Source organism: Aquarana catesbeiana, linkage group LG05, assembly GCF_042186555.1.
Source record: "Aquarana catesbeiana isolate 2022-GZ linkage group LG05, ASM4218655v1, whole genome shotgun sequence".
Classification (NCBI taxonomy): domain Eukaryota; kingdom Metazoa; phylum Chordata; class Amphibia; order Anura; family Ranidae; genus Aquarana; species Aquarana catesbeiana.
In genome coordinates this window covers 15,158,152-15,178,493 of record NC_133328.1, presented here as the reverse complement: position 1 = coordinate 15,178,493, position 20,342 = coordinate 15,158,152, and the positions used below count along the sequence as shown (strand labels likewise).

The window sequence follows — 20,342 nt, the reverse complement described above, 5'->3', positions numbered from 1 at the left end:
AAAACATAATTTATCATTTTCCTTCCACTTCACAATTATGTGCCACTTTGTGTTGGTCTATCACATAAAATACCAATAAAATACATTTACATTTTTGGTTGTAACATGACAAAGTGTGGGAAATTTCAAGGGGTATGAAAACTTTTTCAGTGCACTGTATATCACTCTGTGTGTAATGAATCTATATAATATATGAGTTCGCTTTTTCAATTTAATTACTGAAACAGAAAAACTTTTTGATGATATTCAAATTTTTTGACATGCACCTGTAAATAATGACTTCCATTGCAACTGTATACACTATACTATTATTTTTATTTTATTTGCTTTTTTTTCCCCATGAAAGTGGAGTTTTTTTTAAACCTTCTCTACTCTATCCCAAAGATCAAAGGCTGTAGATACGCTTTAGTGAACTCCTATAAAATGATACACTGTAAGAGAAAATACAGTTTATGTTCTCGACTTTCTCTCCTTTCAGAGGGTCATTTGGCTTCGTGAAACGCGTTGTGCACAAAGGAAATGGCGCGACATGTGCCGCCAAATTCATTCCACTGAGAAGTAAGACTCGGCAGCAAGCGTACCGCGAGCGCGACATATTGTCGGAAGTGTCACATGAGCGAATCACTCTGCTCCTTGATGCCTTTGAAACAAAGAAAACACTCATTCTTATTTTGGAAATGTATCCTTTTAACATGACCCAACATAGACTGCCAGACACAAATTGTGCACAATCATGAAACCTTTTCATATATCATGTGATATCATCATGATATTTTATGTCCCCGGATACCAGAAGACAGGAGTTAGAGCATATTAGACATGTGCACTGACAAAATATTTGTTCGTTTTCGTTTCATTCGGTTTTTTTGCTTTTTTCGGAAATTCGAAATTCAGAAATTTGAAATTTTTCAGAAATTTGAAAATTTGAAAATTTGGAATTTCGGAGATTCGAAAATTTGGAATTCGGAAATCCGAAAATTCGGATTTTCAAATTTCCAATTTCCAAATTTCCGAATTTTCCGTATTTACGAATTTTGAATTTCCGAATTTAGAAATTTTGAGTTTCCGAATTTTCTAATTTCCTAATTTCGAATTTTCAAATTTCCGAAAAATTTCAAATTTCCAAATTTTGAATTTCCGAAATTTTGAATTTTAGAATTTCTGAATTGCGAATTTCCGAAATTGCGAATTTCCGAAATCCCGAATTTCCGAAATCCCGAATTTCCGAATCTTAAATTTCCAAAATTTCGAATATTCGAATGTCCGAATTTTGAATTTGCAAATTTCTGAAATTCCGAATGTCCAAAGTTCCGAATTTCCGAAATTGTGAATTTCCGAATTTTGAATTTCCGAATTTCTGAAATTCCGAATCGCCGAATTTCTGAAATTTAGAATTTTCGAAAATTTGGATTTTCAAATTTCCGAATTTTCCCTATTTCCGAATTTTGAATTTCCGAATTTTGAAATTGTGAGTTTCCAAATGGTCTAATTTCCTAATTTCGAATTTTCAAATTTCCGAAAAACTTCAAATTTCCGAATTTCGAATTTCCGAAATTTCGAATTTCTAAATTTTGAATCTCCGAAATTGCGAAATCCCGAATTTCCGAATCTTGAATTTCCGAAATTTCGAATTTCCGAATTTTGAATATGCGAATTTCCGAAATTCCGAATGTCCGAAGTTCCAAATTTCCGAAATGTTGAATTTCCGAATTTCCGAAATTTTGAATTTCCGAATTTCCGAAATTCTGAATCTCCGAATTTCCGAAATTTTGAATTTTCGAAAATTTGAAAATTTGAAAATTCGGAAATCAGAATTTCGGAAATTCGAAATTCGGAAATTAACGAATTTGTCAAAATTCGGAAATTAACGAATTTGTCAAAATCGAATTCAGAACGAAACGAATTGCACAGGCAGGCTATATTAGATTTCAGCGCTAACATCTTTCAGGCAGTGGGTGCTGGAGGGGAGGGGCTTAGGCATTGTAAGATAAGGTGTAATATGATGGTTTTATAATCCAATAGGAAGCCAGGCTAATTGGACAATGAATAAACTTCAGTGCATTGATGAGCATGTAATTCATGTTGCTCCAGCTGGCAATAAATGCCAAGTGCTGGTCATATATGTAAAAATAAACAAAAAAGATCATTGATTTGAATACGTCACATGATCCTTCATACAAGAAAGAAGAGATTAATCTGATGGATTTTGACTTTGTCAGACAGACGTGAGTCTGTGCCCGCTAGCCGCAGACAGCTGACGAGGACGTGGTAGTGTAACAACAAAGGAAATTGAAGCGCCGCACCACTGCTAAGAGGTCCAGATACAACTTTTATTCTAGTAAAAGTCGGGGACAGTCCAAAATATAACCAACGCGTTATGGGGGTCCAAGGGCGCCCCTTTATCAGGGCTAGAAAAAAAACATAAGGACATAAGGACCATCATCATCTTCATCTAGCCCTGATGAAGATCCCTTTGGATCCCTGAAATGCGTTGGTACTTTTTTGATTGTCCCCCTGACTTTAGCTGGAATAAAGTTGTAAGTCGAACACATAGCAGTAGTGAGGTGCTTTTTTTGTATTATACTACAAGCTAAATAGACCATGGAGATCCTCTGGGGTGTAGAAGCTGTTTGCCTGGGAACCCAAATCATCTACATCATTGGTCTCCAAGCTTTCTGAAGGGGCAGGTTACTGTCTTTGAGGCTTTAGAGGGGCCAGACTGTGGCCAGAGGGATTAGAAAACGTTGTGATGTTGAGAGCAAACAGTTCCCCGTCATTGGTTTTAGCGGAATAGTGCCCTATTGTTGGTATCAGTGTAAGGAATAGTGTCCCATTATTGGTGCATGTGGGAGAAATGGTGCCCCATCATTGGTGTCAGTGGGAGGAACAGTGCCCCATCATTGGTGTAAGTGGGAGGAATGGTGCCCCATCATTGGTGTCAGTGGGAGGAATAGTGCCCCATCATTGGTGTCAGTGGGAGGAATAGTCCCCCATCAGTGTCAGTGGCAGGAATAGTACCCCATCATTAGTGTCTGTGGGAGGAATGGTGCCCCATCATTGATGTCTGTGGGAGGAATGGTGCTTCATCATTGGTGTCTGTGGGAGGAATGGTGCGCCATAATTGGTGTAAGTGGAAGGAATGATGCCCCATCATTGATGTCTGTGGGAGGAATGGTGCCCCATCATTGTTGTCAATGGGAGGAATAGTACCCCATCATTGATGTCTGTGGGAGGAATGCTGCCCCATCTTTGATGTCTGTGGGAGGAATGGTGCCCCATCATTGATGTCTGTGGGAGGAATGGTGCCCCATCATTGGTGTCTGTGGGAGGAATGGTGCTCCATCGTTGATGTCTGTGGGAGGAATGGTGCCCCATCATTGGTGTCTGAGGGAGGAATGGTGCGCCATAATTGGTGTCAGTGGAAGGAATGGTGCCTCATCATTGGTGTCAATGGGAGGAATAGTACCCCATCATTGGTGTCTGTGGGAGGAATGGTGCCCCATCATTGATGTCTGTGGGAGGAATGGTGCCCCATCATTGGTGTCTGTGGGAGAAATGGTGCCCCATCATTAGTGTTAATGGGTGGCATGGGGCCCCAGGTGCCGGATAAAGGCAAGCAAAGGGCCACATCCAGGCCAATGGGCCTCAGTTTGGAGATCACTGATCTACATCAATACATCTACATAGTAATACCAGTGAGATAACTCTATGGGTCCAGCACCGTTTTTTCACGTTCCTCTATCTGGTAGTAGCAGCAGAGACTAGGAGGTGGTAGAGACCACCATAGAGACAAATTTCTCTTAATGGAGTTGCAGAGAGGCAGCGGATATTAGGAAGGCAGGATAGCCGGTGACACAGGAGGAAGAGGACTCAGAGCCTGTTCATTGGTGGTCAGAGTCCTTAGAAGGGTCAAAGTGCGGGATCTTGGGAGCTTTCTGGAACTCACCAGATCACCCTACAAGGGGTGAAGGTTTTGATGCTGATGAGTCCCAGGTTGCGGCCCTCTCCCTCACCCAAAGAGGCAGCTACAGAGGACTGGGCACAGATACATTAGAGGGAACCTCTTGCAGCACCAGGGTGTAGGAGAGACGGCAGTCTTTGGCAGCCAGGGATGTGAGGAACACTGGAACAAAGGGAAACGGGTCTTTAGCAGTAGTGGGGCAGTCAATGGTCACCCAGAAACACAGGTTGCAGCCAGGCTGGAGCAGGGGAGACTTTTCATTAAATTATCAATAAATTGAACCATCTGTGTGCTATACAAGTACATCCTGACTGGCTTGTGGTTTTGCTCCCTTCCTCTCCCATTCTAAGCCCTGTAGTTCAGTGAATTGCAGAGCTGTGTAAATCACAGAACTGGATGGGCAAAAATACAAATCCTTTAGAAGGAAAATAACTTCTATAGATATATATTTTATCTGTAAATTTAGCTGTATGACCGGAGTTCAGCTTACTGTTACAAAACGATGCAGGGATGAGTATATTAACATAACTGCCTAATTCATGAGCATAGATAAGTAAAATAATATGAATATCATTTGGCAAGACTTTATTTTCCTTAATTAGACTAGATGCTGCGGGGAGGAACTTCTGGACCGACTCTTCCGGAAACACAATATCACAGAAAAAGAGGTTAGTGGGTGTTCTTTTTTATTTTCTCGTTTCTAAAAACTAGAAACATGAAAGGACTTTGGAGCAATATAATAAGAGATAATATGTATATAATATGTATAATAATAATAATAATAATAATATAGTATCAACAACAAATAAATAATAATAAATATATTAGTAATACTACAAAATAAAAAACACTGTACTTTATTACCACTAGAAAATAATAAATACAGTATCTCACAAAAGTGAGTACACCCCTCACATTTTTGTAAATATTTTCTTCTATCTTTTCATGTGACAACACTGAAGAAATGACACTTTGCTACAATGTAAAGTAGTGAGTGTACAGCTTGTATAACAGTGTAAATTTGCTGTCCCCTCAAAATAACTCAACACACAGCCATTAATGTCTAAACCGCTGGCAACAAAAGTCAGTACACCCCTAAGTGAAAATGTCCAATCTGGGCCCAAAGTGACAATATTTTGTGTGGCCACCATTATTTTCCAGCACTGCCTTAACCCTCTTGGGCATGGAGGTCACCAGAGCTTCACAGGTTACCACTGGAGTCCTTTTCCACTCCTCCATGACGACATCACAGAGCTGGTGGATGTTAGAGACCTTGTACTCCTCCACCTTCCGTTTGAGGATGCCCCACAGATGCTCAATAGGGTTTAGGTCTGGAGACATGCTTGGCCAGTCCATCACCTTTACCCTCAGCTTCTTTAGCAAGGCAGTGGTCGTCTTGGAGGTGTGTTTGGGGACATTATCATGTAGGAATACTGCCCTGCGGCCCAGTCTCTGAAGGGAGGGGATCATGCTCTGCTTCAGTATGTCACAGTACATGTTGGCATTCATGGCTCCCTCAATGATCTGTAGCTCCCCAGTGCCGGCAGCACTCATGCAGCCCCAGACCATGACACTCCCACCACCATGCTTGACTGTAGGCAAGACACACTTGTCTTTGTACTCCTCACCTGGTTGCCCCCACACACGCTTGTCACCATCTGAACCAAATAAGTTTATCTTGGTCTCATCAGACCACAGGACATGGTTCCAGTAATCCATGTTCTTAGTCTGCTTATCTTCAGCAAACTGTTTGCGGGAATTCTCGTGCATCATCTTTAGAAGAGGCTTCCTTCTGGGATGACAGCCATGCAGACCAATTTGATGCAGTGTGTAGCGTACGGTCTGAGCACTGACAGGCTGACCCCCCACCCCTTCAACCTCTGCAGCAATGCTGGCAGCACTCATACGTCTATTTCCCAAAGACAACCTCTGGATATGACACTGAGCATGTGCACTCAACTTCTTTGGTCGACCATGGTGAGGTCTGTTCTGAGTGGAACCTGTCCTGTTAAAACGCTGTATGGTCTTGGCCACCGTGCTGCAGCTCAGTTTCAGGGTCTTGGCAATCTTCTTATAGCCTAGTCCATCTTTATGTAGAGCAACAATTCTTTTTTTTCAGATCCTCAGAGAGTTCTTTGCCATGAGGTACCATGTTGAACTTCCAGTGACCAGTATGAGAGAGTGAGAGCGATAACACCAAATTTTAAACACCTGCTCCGCATTCACACCTGAGACCTTGTAACACTAACGAGTCACATGACACCGGGGAGGGAAAATGGCTAATTGGGCCCAATTTGGACATTTTCACTTACGGGTGTACTCACTTTTGTTGCCAGCGGTTTAGACATTAATGGCTGTGTGTTGAGTTATAACGCTATAAATAAATTAATAAATAAATAATAAAACTAATACTAATTGCCTTACTCTGCTAAATACTCCCAGGTCTCCTCATTCTCTCCTCTCCACTTGCTGTTTTCTCCATAAAAGAGAAGTACAGGTTTTCGTTTTTTTTTTTAGATTCATACTTACCTCGGTGGATGGAGCATCAGACCGATGCTGCAGCTGTCCCCTGGTATCTCTGCACTGAGAACCGAGCCACGAACACCACCGATGGTTCGGTTCTCACTCCTCCCCGAACAGTCAGTCAGCATCTCTCCTACTCTGATCCTCCACACTCATTGGAGCGATGAGCTGTGTAGGGGCGGGGAGCACCATCTCCGAGGCTCGCTGAGATGCTGGGACTGCCAATAATCCTCTCATCTTCTCTTTTGCTCTCTCCTCTCATCACCTCTTCTGGCTCTCTCCTCTCATCCCCTCTTCTGGCTCTCTCCTCTCATCCTCTCTTCTGGCTCTCTCCTCTCATCCCCTCTTCTGGCTCTCTCCTCTCATCCTCTCTTCTGGCTCTCTCCTCTCATCCTCTCTTCTGGCTCTCTCCTCTCATCCCCTCTTCTGGCTCTCTCCTCTCATCCTCTCATCTGGCTCTCTCCTCTCATCCCCTCTTCTGGCTCTCTCCTCTCATCTTCTCTTCTGGCTCTCTCCTCTCATCTTCTCTTTTGCTCTTTCCTCTCATCCTCTCTTCTGGCTCTCTCCTCTCATCTTCTCTTCTGGCTCTCTCCTCTCATCCTCTCTTCTGGCTCTCTCCTCTCATCCTCTCTTCTGGCTCTCTCCTCTCATCCCCTCTTCTGGCTCTCTCCTCTCATCCTCTCCTCTGGCTCTCTCCTCTCATCCCCTCTTCTGGCTCTCTCCTCTCATCTTCTCTTCTGGCTCTCTCCTCTCATCTTCTCTTTTGCTCTTTCCTCTCATCCTCTCTTCTGGCTCTCTCCTCTCATCTTCTCTTCTGGCTCTCTCCTCTCATCCTCTCTTCTGGCTCTGTCCTCTCATCCTCTCTTCTGGCTCTCTCCTCTCATCCCCTCTTCTGGCTCTCTCCTCTCATCTTCTCTTTTGCTCTCTCCTCTCATCCTCTCTTCTGGCTCTCTCCTCTCATCCTCACTTCTGGCTCTCTCCTCTCATCCTCTCTTCTGGCTCTCTCCTCTCATCCCCTCTTCTGGCTCTCTCCTCTCATCTTCTCTTTTGCTCTCTCCTCTCATCCTCTCTTCTGGCTCTCTCCTCTCATCCTCTCTTCTGGCTCTCTCCTCTCATCTTCTCTTTTGCTCTCTCCTCCCATCCTCTCTTCTGGCTCTCTCCTCTCATCCCCTCTTCTGACTCTCTCCTCTTATCCTCTCTTCTGGCTCTCTCATCTTCTCTTCTGGCTCTCTCCTCTCATCCTCTCTTCTGGCTCTCTCCTTTCATCCTCTCTTCTGGCTCTCTCCTCTCATCCTCTCTTCTGGCTCTCTCCTCTCATCCCCTCTTCTGGCTCTCTCTTCTTATCCTCTCTTCTGGCTCTCTCCTCTTATCCTCTCTTCTGGCTCTCTCATCTTCTCTTCTGGCTCTCTCCTCTTATCCTCTCTTCTGTCTCTCTCCTCTCATCCTCTCTTCTGGCTCTCTCCTCTTATCCTCTCTTCTGGCTCTCTCCTCTCATCCTCTCTTCTGGCTCTCTCCTTTCATCTTCTCTTCTTGATCTCTCCTCTCATCCTCTCTTCTGGCTCTCTCCTCTCATCTTCTCTTTTGCTCTCTCCTCTCATCCTCTCTTCTGGCTCTCTCCTCTTATCCTCTCTTCTGGCTCTCTCCTCTTTTCCTCTCTTCTGGCTCTCTCCTCTTTTCCTCTCTTCTGGCTCTCTCCTCTCATCCTCTCTTCTGGCTCTCTCCTCTCATCTTCTCTTCTGGCTCTCTCCTCTTATCCTCTCTTCTGGCTCTCTCCTCTCATCCTCTCTTCTGGCTCTCTCCTCTCATCTTCTCTTCTGGCTCTCTCCTCTTATCCTCTCTTCTGGCTCTCTCCTCTCATCCTCTCTTCTGGCTCTCTCCTCTCATCCTCTCTTCTGGCTCTCTCCTCTCATCTTCTCTTCTGGCTCTCTCCTCTCATCTTCTCTTCTGGCTCTCTCCTTTCATCTTCTCTTCTTGATCTCTCCTCTCATCCTCTCTTCTGGCTCTCTCCTCTCATCTTCTCTTTTGCTCTCTCCTCTCATCCTCTCTTCTGGCTCTCTCCTCTCATCCTCTCTTCTGGCTCTCTCCTCTCATCCTCTCTTCTGGCTCTCTCCTCTCATCTTCTCTTCTGGTTCTCTCCTCTTATCCTCTCTTCTGACTCTCTCCTTTCATCTTCTCTTCTTGATCTCTCCTCTCATCCTCTCTTCTGGCTCTCTCCTCTTATCCTCTCTTCTGACTCTCTCCTTTCATCTTCTCTTCTTGATCTCTCCTCTCATCCTCTCTTCTGTCTCTCTCCTCTCATCCTCTCTTCTGGCTCTCTCCTCTCATCTTCTCTTCTGGCTCTCTCCTCTTATCCTCTCTTCTGGCTCTGTCCTCTCATCCTCTCTTCTGGCTCTCTCCTCTCATCTTCTCTTCTGGCTCTCTCCTCTCATCCTCTCTTCTGGCTCTCTCCTCTCATCCTCTCTTCTGGCTCTCTCCTCTCATCCTCTCTTCTGGCTCTCTCCTCTCATCCCCTCTTCTGGCTCTCTCCTCTTATCCTCTCTTCTGGCTCTCTCCTCTTATCCTCTCTTCTGGTTCTCTCCTCTTATCTTCTCTTCTGGCTCTCTCCTCTTATCCTCTCTTCTGTCTCTCTCCTCTCATCCTCTCTTCTGGCTCTCTCCTCTCATCTTCTCTTCTGGCTCTCTCCTCTCATCCTCTCTTCTGGCTCTCTCCTCTTATCCTCTCTTCTGTCTCTCTCCTCTCATCCTCTCTTCTGGCTCTCTCCTCTCATCTTCTCTTCTGGCTCTCTCCTCTCATCCTCTCTTCTGGCTCTCTCCTCTCATCCTCTCTTCTGGCTCTCTCCTCTCATCCTCTCTTCTGGCTCTCTCCTCTCATCCCCTCTTCTGGCTCTCTCCTCTTATCCTCTCTTCTGGCTCTCTCCTCTTATCCTCTCTTCTGGTTCTCTCCTCTTATCTTCTCTTCTGGCTCTCTCCTCTTATCCTCTCTTCTGTCTCTCTCCTCTTATCCTCTCTTCTGGCTCTCTCCTCTCATCTTCTCTTCTGGCTTTCTCCTTTCATTTTCTCTTCTTGATCTCTCCTCTCATCCTCTCTTCTGGCTCTCTCCTCTCATCTTCTCTTTTGCTCTCTCCTCTCGTCTTCTCTTCTGGCTCTCTCCTCTCATCCTCTCTTCTGGCTCTCTCCTCTCATCCTCTCTTCTTGATCTCTCCTCTCATCTTCTCTTCTGGCTCTCTCCTCTCATCTTCTCTTCTGGCTCTCTCCTCTCATCCCCTCTTCTGGCTCTCTCCTCTCATCCTCTCTTCTGGCTCTCTCCTCTCATCCTCTCTTCTTGATCTCTCCTCTCATCTTCTCTTCTGGCTCTCTCCTCTCATCTTCTCTTCTGGCTCTCTCCTCTCATCCCCTCTTCTGGCTCTCTCCTCTCATCCTCTCTTCTGGCTCTCTCCTCTCATCTTCTCTTTTGCTCTCTCCTCTCGTCTTCTCTTCTGGCTCTCTCCTCTCATCCTCTCTTCTGCCTCTCTCCTCTCATCCTCTCTTCTTGATCTCTCCTCTCATCTTCTCTTCTGGCTCTCTCCTCTCATCCTCTCTTCTGGCTCTCTCCTCTCATCTTCTCTTCTGGCTCTCTCCTCTCATCTTCTCTTCTTGATATTTTCTCTCATCTTCTCTTCTGGCTCTCTCCTCTCATCTTCTCTTCTGGCTCTCTCCTCTCATCCTCTCTTCTGGCTCTCTCCTCTCATCTTCTATTTTGCTCTCTCCTCTCATCTTCTCTTCTGGCTCTCTCCTCTTATCCTCTCTTCTGGCTCTCTCCTCTCATCTTCTCTTTTGCTCTCTCCTCTCATCCTCTCTTCTGGCTCTCTCCTCTCATCCTCTCTTCTGGCTCTCTCCTCTCATCTTCTCTTTTGCTCTCTCCTCTCGTCTTCTCTTCTGGCTCTCTCCTCTCATCCTCTCTTCTGGCTCTCTCCTCTCATCCTCTCTTCTGGCTCTGTCCTCTCATCCTCTCTTCTGGCTCTCTCCTCTCATCTTCTCTTCTGGCTCTCTCCTCTCATCTTCTCTTCTGGCTCTCTCCTCTCATCTTCTCTTCTTGATCTTTTCTCTCATCTTCTCTTCTGGCTCTCTCCTCTCATCTTCTCTTTTGCTCTCTCCTCTCATCTTCTCTTCTGGCTCTCTCCTCTCATCCTCTCTTCTGGCTCTCTCCTCTCATCCTCTCTTCTGGCTCTCTCCTCTCATCCTCTCTTCTGGCTCTCTCCTCTCATCATCTCTTTTGCTCTCTCCTCTCATCTTCTCTTCTGTCTCTCTCCTCTCATCTTCTCTTCTGTCTCTCTCCTCTCATCTTCTCTTCTGGCTCTCTCCTCTCATCCTCTCTTCTTGATCTCTCCTCTCAGCTCCTCTTCTGGCTCTCTTCTCATCTCTAGACATCTGCACTGCTGAAAAATTGGTTCGTTTTAGCTTCATTCGTTTTTTGTTTTCTTTTAGTTTTTCGGGTCATTCCTTATGATCGCAATTTGTAAATTCAAAAATTCATAAATTCGAAAGAACGAAATCCGAAAATTCTAAATAATAACTAACTAATAATAACTAACTATTAAATTATAGGTATTGGAATTTCCTTTCAAATTTGGCTGTTAGTGAACATAATGAATACAAATTTATCCAAAGTTACGAATTATCCGAAATAACGAATGCCGCATCTAAACAAACGGAACAGGACGAATTAATAAATAATACAATGTTTTCATTATTATTGTTATTTATTATTAATGTGTTACGTTCCATTCGTTTAGATACGCCATTCGTTATTTCGGATAATTTGTAACTTTGGATAAGTTCGTATTCATTACGTTCATTAACAGCCAAATTTGAAAGGAGATTCCAATAACTATAATTTAATAGTTCGTTATTATTTCAGATTTTGGGGTTTTTGGATTTCCGAATTTCTGAATTTACGAATTTTCAAAATTCCGAATTTACGAATCTTCGAATATTTGCATTTACGAATAATCGGAAAATATTTGTTAAATAGGTTTTCGTTAATTCAGATGTTTCCGTTGAAATTCGTTAAAAAACTAATTCGAAACGAAACGAATTGCACATGTCTACTCATCTCCTCTTCTTGACTTCGCCTTTCATCTCCTCTTCTGGCTCTCTCCTCTCATCCTCTCTTCTGGCTCTCTCCTCTCATCCTCTCTTCTGGCTCTCTCCTCTCATCTTCCCTTCTGGCTCTCTCCTCTCATCCTCTCTTCTGGCTCTCTCCTCTCATCTTCTCTTCTTGATCTCTCCTCTCATCCTCTTTTCTGGCTCTCCTCTAAGCTCTTCTTCTTGATCTCTCCTCTCATCTTCTCTTCTGCCGCTCTCCTCTCAGTTCTTCCTTTGGCTCTTTCCTCTCATCCTCTCTATTGGCTCTCCTCTCAGCTCCTCTTCTTGATCTCTCCTCTCATCTTCTCTTCTGCTGCTCTCCTCTCAGTTCCTCCTTTGCCTCTTTCCTCTCGGCAACTCTTCTGGCTTTTTTCTCTCAGCGCCTCTTCTCTTTTGGTCTTCTCAGCTTCTCTTTTCTATTTTCTCCTCTCATCTCTTCTCAGCTCTGAGTAAAGAGTGTAATGTTCTTTATTCCTATGTTTGCAGGTGAAGCTGTATATCAGACAACTCCTCGAAGCTGTTGCTTATCTTCATGAAAAAAACATTCTTCATCTGGACATCAAGGTAAATGTACCTCATTAATGTCTCTGTTGTAAATTTCAGATTCTAGTCTCTTCACATTTGAAAATGATCCAGGAGGAGGAATGGGCAGCCAATGATTCTATAACTGAAAATGTACAATTCTGCTTTTTACATAGTGATAGTGGTGAGTTATATAGTTACATAGTAGGTGAGGTCAAGAAAAGACACAAGTCCATCAAGTCCAACCTAGTTAGTACCCAACTATTGTTTTTGCATGGAGTGGGGAATGGTCAGATCTTCTGTCAACTTTTGTTAATGGTGTTGGCACTGGATATTTAATTTGCCGATTTTTATCCTTGCCTGGACCAGATTTATTTTCCAGGTTTCTGTGGCATTAGATATGGCACAACATCTGATTCTCAGGAATGAGTCAGCTGTCTGCATTATTGCCACCCATTACATATCACAAGAAGGTCCTCTTCTTGATCTCTCCTCTCATCTTCTCTGCTGCCTCTCTCCTCTCAGTTCCTCCTTTGGTTCTTTCCTCTCAGCAACTCTTCTGGCTTTTTTCTCTCAGCATCTCTTCTCTTTTGGTCTTCTCAGCTTCTCTTTTCTATTTTCTCCTCTCATCTCTTCTCAGCTCTGAGTAAAGAGTGTAATGTTCTAATTTGCCGATTTTTATCCTTGCCTGGACCAGATTTATTTTAAAGGTTTCTGTGGCATTAGATATGACACAACATCTTAATCTCAGGAATGAGTCAGCTGTCTGCATTATTGCCACCTCTTACATATCACAAGAAGGTCTTCCGTCCCAGAAAGCATGGATGCCAAAGTTACATCCTACAGCTCTCAGTCATAGTTGTTTCACAATGAAGTTCGCCAGTTAAAACTGTCTTTGCTGATAGTTCTTATGAAGGAAAAAAAAAAACAAACATTCTTAGGCTTCTAATGTGCTTCGTTAATCCGCCATGTTCCCTTCTTCCAGCCGTCCAACATTCTGATGGTTCACACCGATAAGGAAGACATTAAACTCTGCGACTTCGGATTCTCCCAGAAGATAATCCAGTCTGAGTTCCAGTACAGCAAGTATGGCTCACCTGAATTTGTCCCTCCAGAAATTGCCGCTCAGGCGCCTGTATCCAAGTCTTCCGATATCTGGTAAATATTATAGCTGTGTTGTATGTTTGACTTTAACTTTGCTAAACCACTTCTTTATTACAATACTTGTCTTATTGCCTTTTTATTAAATTTTTTGTTGCATTTCATTGCTGCCAATCTCTTGCAGCCTCTACTACGACCAGCTTTTGTGAATTCGGGTATACCCTGTATTCAATGTTTATTTGCAAAATAAACATTTTAAAAATAAATACTAAAAATATATAAAATAAGTCTTTCTTCAAGCCAGCTTTGATTCCCCCTAAGTTAGGCTTTCTATACAGTCTGTACAATCCAGAGCAGCGGTCGCCAACCGTGGAACACTGATGGGCCACAAGAAAATGTTGGTGGTCCCCAGGAGTTCTGCAGCAAATCAACATTGGGGTGGATGTATACCCCCCAATGTTGTTTCCAGTGTTGTTTTCAATACTGTCAGCACGCACTGATACCCAATGCCTCCTCTGTAGTCCAAGCTCCTCTGAACTCAGAGGGAGGTGCCAGGAGTAGTGCAGAGAGCGGGAGGCGAAGACGGATGGGACTTCCAATGGCAGCGCTGATCACAGACTGTGGGAGGGAACACGGAGCTCGAGCACATGGCTGAATAAGGAGGTGAGATCCCATGATAAATCTGTGTAAGGCAGCAGTGTGATGCAGCATGCGGGGAGGGGGCAGAGAGCCAGAGCATTGTGTGTATAAGACACAAGTGTGATCCAGGGGAAGGGGGCAGAGAACCGGAGAATTGTGTGTATAGGGCAGCAGTGTGATCCAAGGGAAGGGGGCAGAGAGCCAGAGCATTGTGTGTGTAAGAGACAAGTGTGATCCAGGGGAAGGGGACAGAGAAACGGAGCATTGTGTGTATAAGGCAGCAGTGTGATCCAGCATACGGGGAGGGGGGCAAAGAGCAGGAGCATTGTGTGTATAAGACACAAGTGTGATCCAGGGGAAGGGGACAGAGAACCAGAGCATTGTGTGTATAAGGCAGGAGTGTGATCCAGGGGAAGAGAGGCTGAGAACCAGAGCATTGTGTGTATAAGGCAGGAGTGTGATCCAGCATACAGGGAGGGGGGGCAGAGAACCAAAGCATTGTGTATATAAGGCAGCAGTGTGTTCCAGGGGAAGGGGGGCAGAGAGCCGGAGCATTGTGTGCATAAGGCAGCAGTGTGATGCGGCATGCGGGGGGGGAGGCAGAGAGCCGAACCATTGTGTATGTAAGGCAGCAGTGTGATCCGGGGGGAGGCAGGGAACCAGAGCATTGTGTGTATAAGGCAGCAGTGTGATCCAGGGGAAGGGAGGCAGAGAGCCAGAGCTTTGTGTGTATAAGACAGCAGTGTGATCCAGGGGGAGGGGGTAGAGAGCTGGAGCATTGTGTGTGTATAAGGCAGCAGTGTGATCCAGGGGAGCGGGGCAGAGAACCGGAGCATTGTGTGAATAAGGCAGCAGTGTGATCCAGGGGAAGGAGGCAGAGAGCCAGAGCATTGTGTATAAGACAGCAGCGTGATCCAGGGGGAGGGGGCAGAGAGCTGGAGCATCGTGTGTATAAGGCAGCAGTGTGATCCAGCATACGGGGGGGGCAGAGAGCCGAAGCATTGTGTATATAAGACAGCAGTGTGATCCAGGGGGAGGGGGCAGAGAGCCGGAGCATTGTGTGTATAGGGCAGCAGTGTGATCCAGCATACGGGGGGGCAGAGAGCCGAAGCATTGTGTATATAAGACAGCAGTGTGATCCAGGGGGAGGGGGCAGAGAGCTGGAGCATTGTGTGTGTATAAGGCAGCAGTGTGATCCAGGCAAAGTGGGGCAGAGAGCCAGAGCATTGTGTGTATAAGGCAGCAGTGTGATGCAGTATGCGGGGGGAGGCAGAGACCGGAAGCATTGTGTATATAAGGCAGCAGTGTGATATGCGGGGGGGGGGCAGGGTACTGGAGCATTGTGTGTATAAGACAGCAGTGTGATCCAGGGGGAGGGGGGCAGAGAGCCGGAGCATTGTGTGTATAAGGCAGCAGTGTGATCCATGGGAAGGAGGGCAGAGAGCTGGAGCATTGTGATCCAGCATACAGGGAGGAGCAGAGAGCCGGAGCATTGTTTATTTAAGGCAGCAGTGTGATTCAGAGAAAGGGGGCAAAGAGCCGGAGCATTCTGTGTATAAGGCATGTAAAATTAATGTTAGTGGTGCACGGGATTCAGTTTTGAACTTGGTGGTCCGTGATGTCTAAAAGGTTGGCGACCACTGGTTTAGAGCAGCCTTTCTTAACTTAGGTTACATGGAACCTTATGGCTCGTTTACGCTTGCTTCAGAATGTGGCATTGGACAGGCTTTTTTAAACCACTCTGAATGCCAATCAAAGCTTCTGTCACTAAATAAAATGGTGATCTGGTCACACGTTGCTTTCCTTTGCTTTAAATATTATACCCGATGTCATTTTCTTGGTGCTTCAAAGCGTCTCCAAAGCCTCCATAGAAATCTATGACAATGCTCGCTTACAGCACCTGCAGCTTTTGAGCGGCTTTTATTCACCATTAGCTAAGTTTTGTTCTGGAGGTAATGCAGGTATGAGATATCCCAGGATGCACTGGGAAACCAACAAGTTAACCAATAAGATGTCATCAGCAGTCACTTTGGGTTCATGTGTATATTATTATATTATATTCTGGGAGTGTCTGGTGCAGACGTCACATCTGGTGTGCCATGTGGGACAGCAGGAAGGTGAGGGGGGTCCGGACCAGAGTGGAGCAACTAGCAGACGGCACACATGGTGTGCAACATGGGAACGCTGTAGCGGAAGGTGAGCGGGGACCAGAGAGAAAGGACTGAGCAGCAGAGGATCAGCAGAGCTGCAGAACCAGAGCAGGAGAAACTAGAAGAAGTCACACGTGGTGAGCAGCATGGAGCAATATAGTTGGAGGTGAGCGGAGACCAGAAAGAGAGGAGTATCAGCTAACCAGAGGATCAGCATAGCTGGGGGTTACTACTGAGTGGGGGATCAGCATAACTGGGGGTTACTACTGAGTGGGGGATCAGCAGAGCTGGGGGTTACTACTGAGTGGGGGATCAGCAGAGCTGGGGGTTATTACTGAGCAGGGAATCAGCAGAGCTGGGGGTGACTACTGAGCAGGGAATCAGCTGAGCTGGAGGTACTACTGAATGGAGCATCAGCAGAGCTGGCAGTACTACTGAACAAGGGATATGCTGAATGAGGGTACTAATAAGCTGGGGATCTGCTGAAAAAGGGTACTAATAAGCTGGGGATCTGCTAAACAAGGGTACTAATAAGCTGGGGATCTGCTAAACAAGGGTACTAATAAGCTGGGGATCTGCTGAGTGAAGGTACTACTGAGCCGGGGTTATTAGGTGTCCACTGCACCAATACTGGGTGAACTCATGGACACCGGTACCGGTTAGTATTACTGCCACTGACACCAATGCTGGGGGTTACTGTAGTCCAACCTCTTCAGTGTCCATTGCAATACAGTGAAAAAAAATGCAGCAGGACCAACATTTTTGGGCATTTAGGGGTGTTATGGCTCACCAGTTTTTAATGGGCTGCCTACATTGATGTCAAGCACCTCAATGCACAAAAAAATTTGCTGCTAAGGTGCAATTTTCAAATAGACCACCAATGGTATAAACAGATCTTACATACTGTATGCAATAATTATCAAGCAGCCACAAATCTGAAAACTGTGAGCGCGCCTGAAAACTAATTGAGGTGTTATTTATTCTTGCCCTGCAGGCCTGTCGGAGTTATTAGCTACTTATGGTAAGTGTTCATGGTGGTTCCATGTGAAGTTTGTAGAAACATTCCACGATCAGCCCCGGAATTCCACAATGTATCTTTGTGTATCGTCCTCAGTTTGGTTAGCGCTTCCCCATTCGCGGGTCAGAACGACAGAGAGACGCTAATGAACGTACAGCAAGGCAAAATTAGCTGGAGCTGCCCGGGCTTCACCCAGCTAAGTGCCAATGCCCAGGACTTCATGAGACAGGCCATCCAGATGTCTCCGGAGTAAGTGGGATGTCTTCTATGTGTCTTCTTCATGTTGCTTTTTAGGTTCTGAAGAGGTGAAGGGTCGGAAAACCTCTTTCAGGGTTTACTTCTGTCTGTGACCCCCATTGGCAAGATTCCCCCAATTCCCCCTATTCCTGTCGTGTCACTGGCAGAAGGAAGGTCAGAACGTTTTTCACAGTCTGTCGACACCAAGGAGATTCCCTTCCATTCCTGTCCTGGTGACTGAGGATCACGATGTAGAGAGTAAGGGCACGAGACACCCCAACAGTAACACCGACCGCAATGACAGCTCAACAGAGGTTTTTATCCTTCCCCACTCCATCCAAAAATAAAAGGTTCCATTTAAGGGTTGGATTTAGAGAGGGCTTCTTTTTTTTTTTCAAAGAATAGGTGCAGAGTAACCCTGTGTCTCTGCCCTCCACCCCTACCCACCTCCAAGTACTGTTCCTTGGTTCCACTCCCTGCCCACCTCCCAGTAATGCCACTTTAAGAGAATACAAAACCAAGTATCTGTAGCAAAGTCCCGGGTCCCCTGCGGCCTAATGGTGACCTCCAGAGTTAGAGAAAGCTGACATCCTTCTGTGTAGAGTGGGTTACAAGGCATGGTGGGTGTACTGCAAGATAAATGGTGGGCGCCAGACACTTTTTTGAATACAAAGAGATTCATTGTCTCTTGAACAAAACTGGGGGAGAGCGGGTTAGGGCCAGGACACCCTTAAGTAGATGCAATGGTAATTGGCAGACTCCGAGACTTCTATAGGTAGACAGCTATACAGGTGAAGGCTTCCAGCCGGACACCACTTCTGTATAGGTAGGACCACTGTCTCCTATGGCAACAGTCTTGTAGCAGTTACTAACGGCAGTTGTATTCAACTATTTGCAACACGATCAGTTCTCAGCTTACTTCACAATCACTCACTGTAGGTCTTCACTCAACGAGCTCCCAGTCTCTCTCACTAGACTTCAGATCCAATCGCCACTGGATCCCCTGAGCTTTTCCACTGGTAGCACTCAGTATCTTCCTCAAGCAACAATAAATCCCCCAGCAACCATAGACCTCCCCCCAACACCAATAGACGCCCCAGCAACAATAGACCCCTTGCAGCCAAATACCCCTAAGGTGTTACTATTATAACAATTCAAGAGCCTAGACTGATGATTATTTCAGTTTTTCACTATTTTTCCGAAAGGTATCAAATAAAGGAACAGGGCTATGGGGTAGATTAGAAATTAACGAAGGAACAATAAACAAATAAAATATTAATTAAACAAATATAATACATAAAGGAATAATATTATGGGCTAGATTAGAAATTAATAAAGGAGCCCAAAATTTGCGTTATACCGTCTTTCTTAGCGACCAATGTTGTAAGTCAATAATGCTGTTATGTACCGGTACTTCTCTATACTGTATTGTACCGTTTTATATCTGTATGGTTTATAACCTTAATAAAAACGATTGGAAAATAAATGATTAAAGGAATAATAAATAAGTAAAATACATAAATGTTATGGGGTATATTAGAAGTTAACAATTGAAAAAAATAACTAAATAAATTTAATAAATGCATAAATAAAATAAATATAATACATGAAGGAATAGTGTTATGGGGTCGATTAGAAATGAATGAAGGAATCATAAATAAATAAATAAATAAAATAAATACAATACATAAAGGAATAATGTTATGGGGTAGGCTAGGAATCAATAAAGGAATAATAAATAAATAAGTGAAATAAATATAATACATGAAGGAATAGTGTTATGGGGTAGATTAGAAATTAATGAAGGAATCATAAATAAATTAAATAAATAAATAAATAAATAAATAAAATAAATACAATACATAAAGGAATAATGTTATGGGGTAGGCTAGAAATCAATAAAGGAATAATAAATAAATATGTTAAATAAATATAATACATAAAGGAATAGTGTTATGGGGTCGATTAGAAATGAATGAAGGAATAATAAATACATAAATAAATAAAATAAATACAATACATAAAGGAATAATGTTATGGGGTAGGCTAGGAATCAAGAAAGGAATAATAAATAAATAAATGAAATAAATATAATACATGAAGGAATAGTGTTATGGGGTTGATTAGAAATGAATGAAGGAATCATAAATAAATAAATAAATAAATAAATAAATAAATAAAATAAATACAATACATAAAGGAATAATGTTATGGGGTAGGCTAGAAATCAATAAAGGAATAATAAATAAAATAAATATAATACATGAAGGAATAGTGTTATGGGGTCGATTAGAAATGAATGAAGGAATAATAAATACATAAATAAATAAAATAAATACAATACATAAAGGAATAATGTTATGGGGTAGGCTAGGAATCAAGAAAGGAATAATAAATAAATAAATGAAATAAATATAATACATGAAGGAATAGTGTTATGGGGTCGATTAGAAATGAATGAAGGAATCATAAATAAATAAATAAATAAATAAACTAAATACAATACATAAAGGAATAATGTTATGGGGTAGGCTAGAAATCAATAAAGGAATAATAAATAAAATAAATATAATACATGAAGGTATAGTGTTATGGGGTCGATTAGAAATGAATGAAGGAATCATAAATAAATAAATAAATACAATACATAAAGGAATAATGTTATGGGGTAGGCTAGAAATCAATAAAGGAATAATAAAAAAAATAAATATAATACATGAAGGAATAGTGTTATGGGGTCGATTAGAAATGAATGAAGGAATAATAAATACATAAATAAATAAAATAAATACAATACATAAAGGAATAATGTTATGGGGTAGGCTAGGAATCAAGAAAGGAATAATAAATAAATAAATGAAATAAATATAATACATGAAGGTGTAGTGTTATGGGGTAGATTAGAAATTAATGAAGGAATCATAAATAAATAAAATAAATACAATACATAAAGGAATAATGTTATGGGGTAGGCTAGAAATCAATAAAGGAAAAATAAATAAATATGTTAAATAAATATAATACATAAAGGAATAGTGTTATGGGGTAGATTAGGAGTGAAGGCATTA

General features: G+C 43.3%; 1 protein-coding gene across 1 annotated transcript in view; it reads left to right on the top strand.

Moving 5' to 3' along the window:
- The window catches only part of LOC141145753 (obscurin-like), a 131,030-nt gene that overhangs the window by 61,981 nt on the left and 48,707 nt on the right, over window positions 1–20,342 (top strand). The window contains 6 exon segments of the mRNA XM_073632635.1: window positions 479–679; window positions 4,569–4,629; window positions 12,094–12,171; window positions 13,115–13,287; window positions 17,014–17,040; window positions 17,134–17,286. Of these exon segments, the coding sequence (XP_073488736.1) occupies window positions 479–679; window positions 4,569–4,629; window positions 12,094–12,171; window positions 13,115–13,287; window positions 17,014–17,040; window positions 17,134–17,286 (693 nt within the window).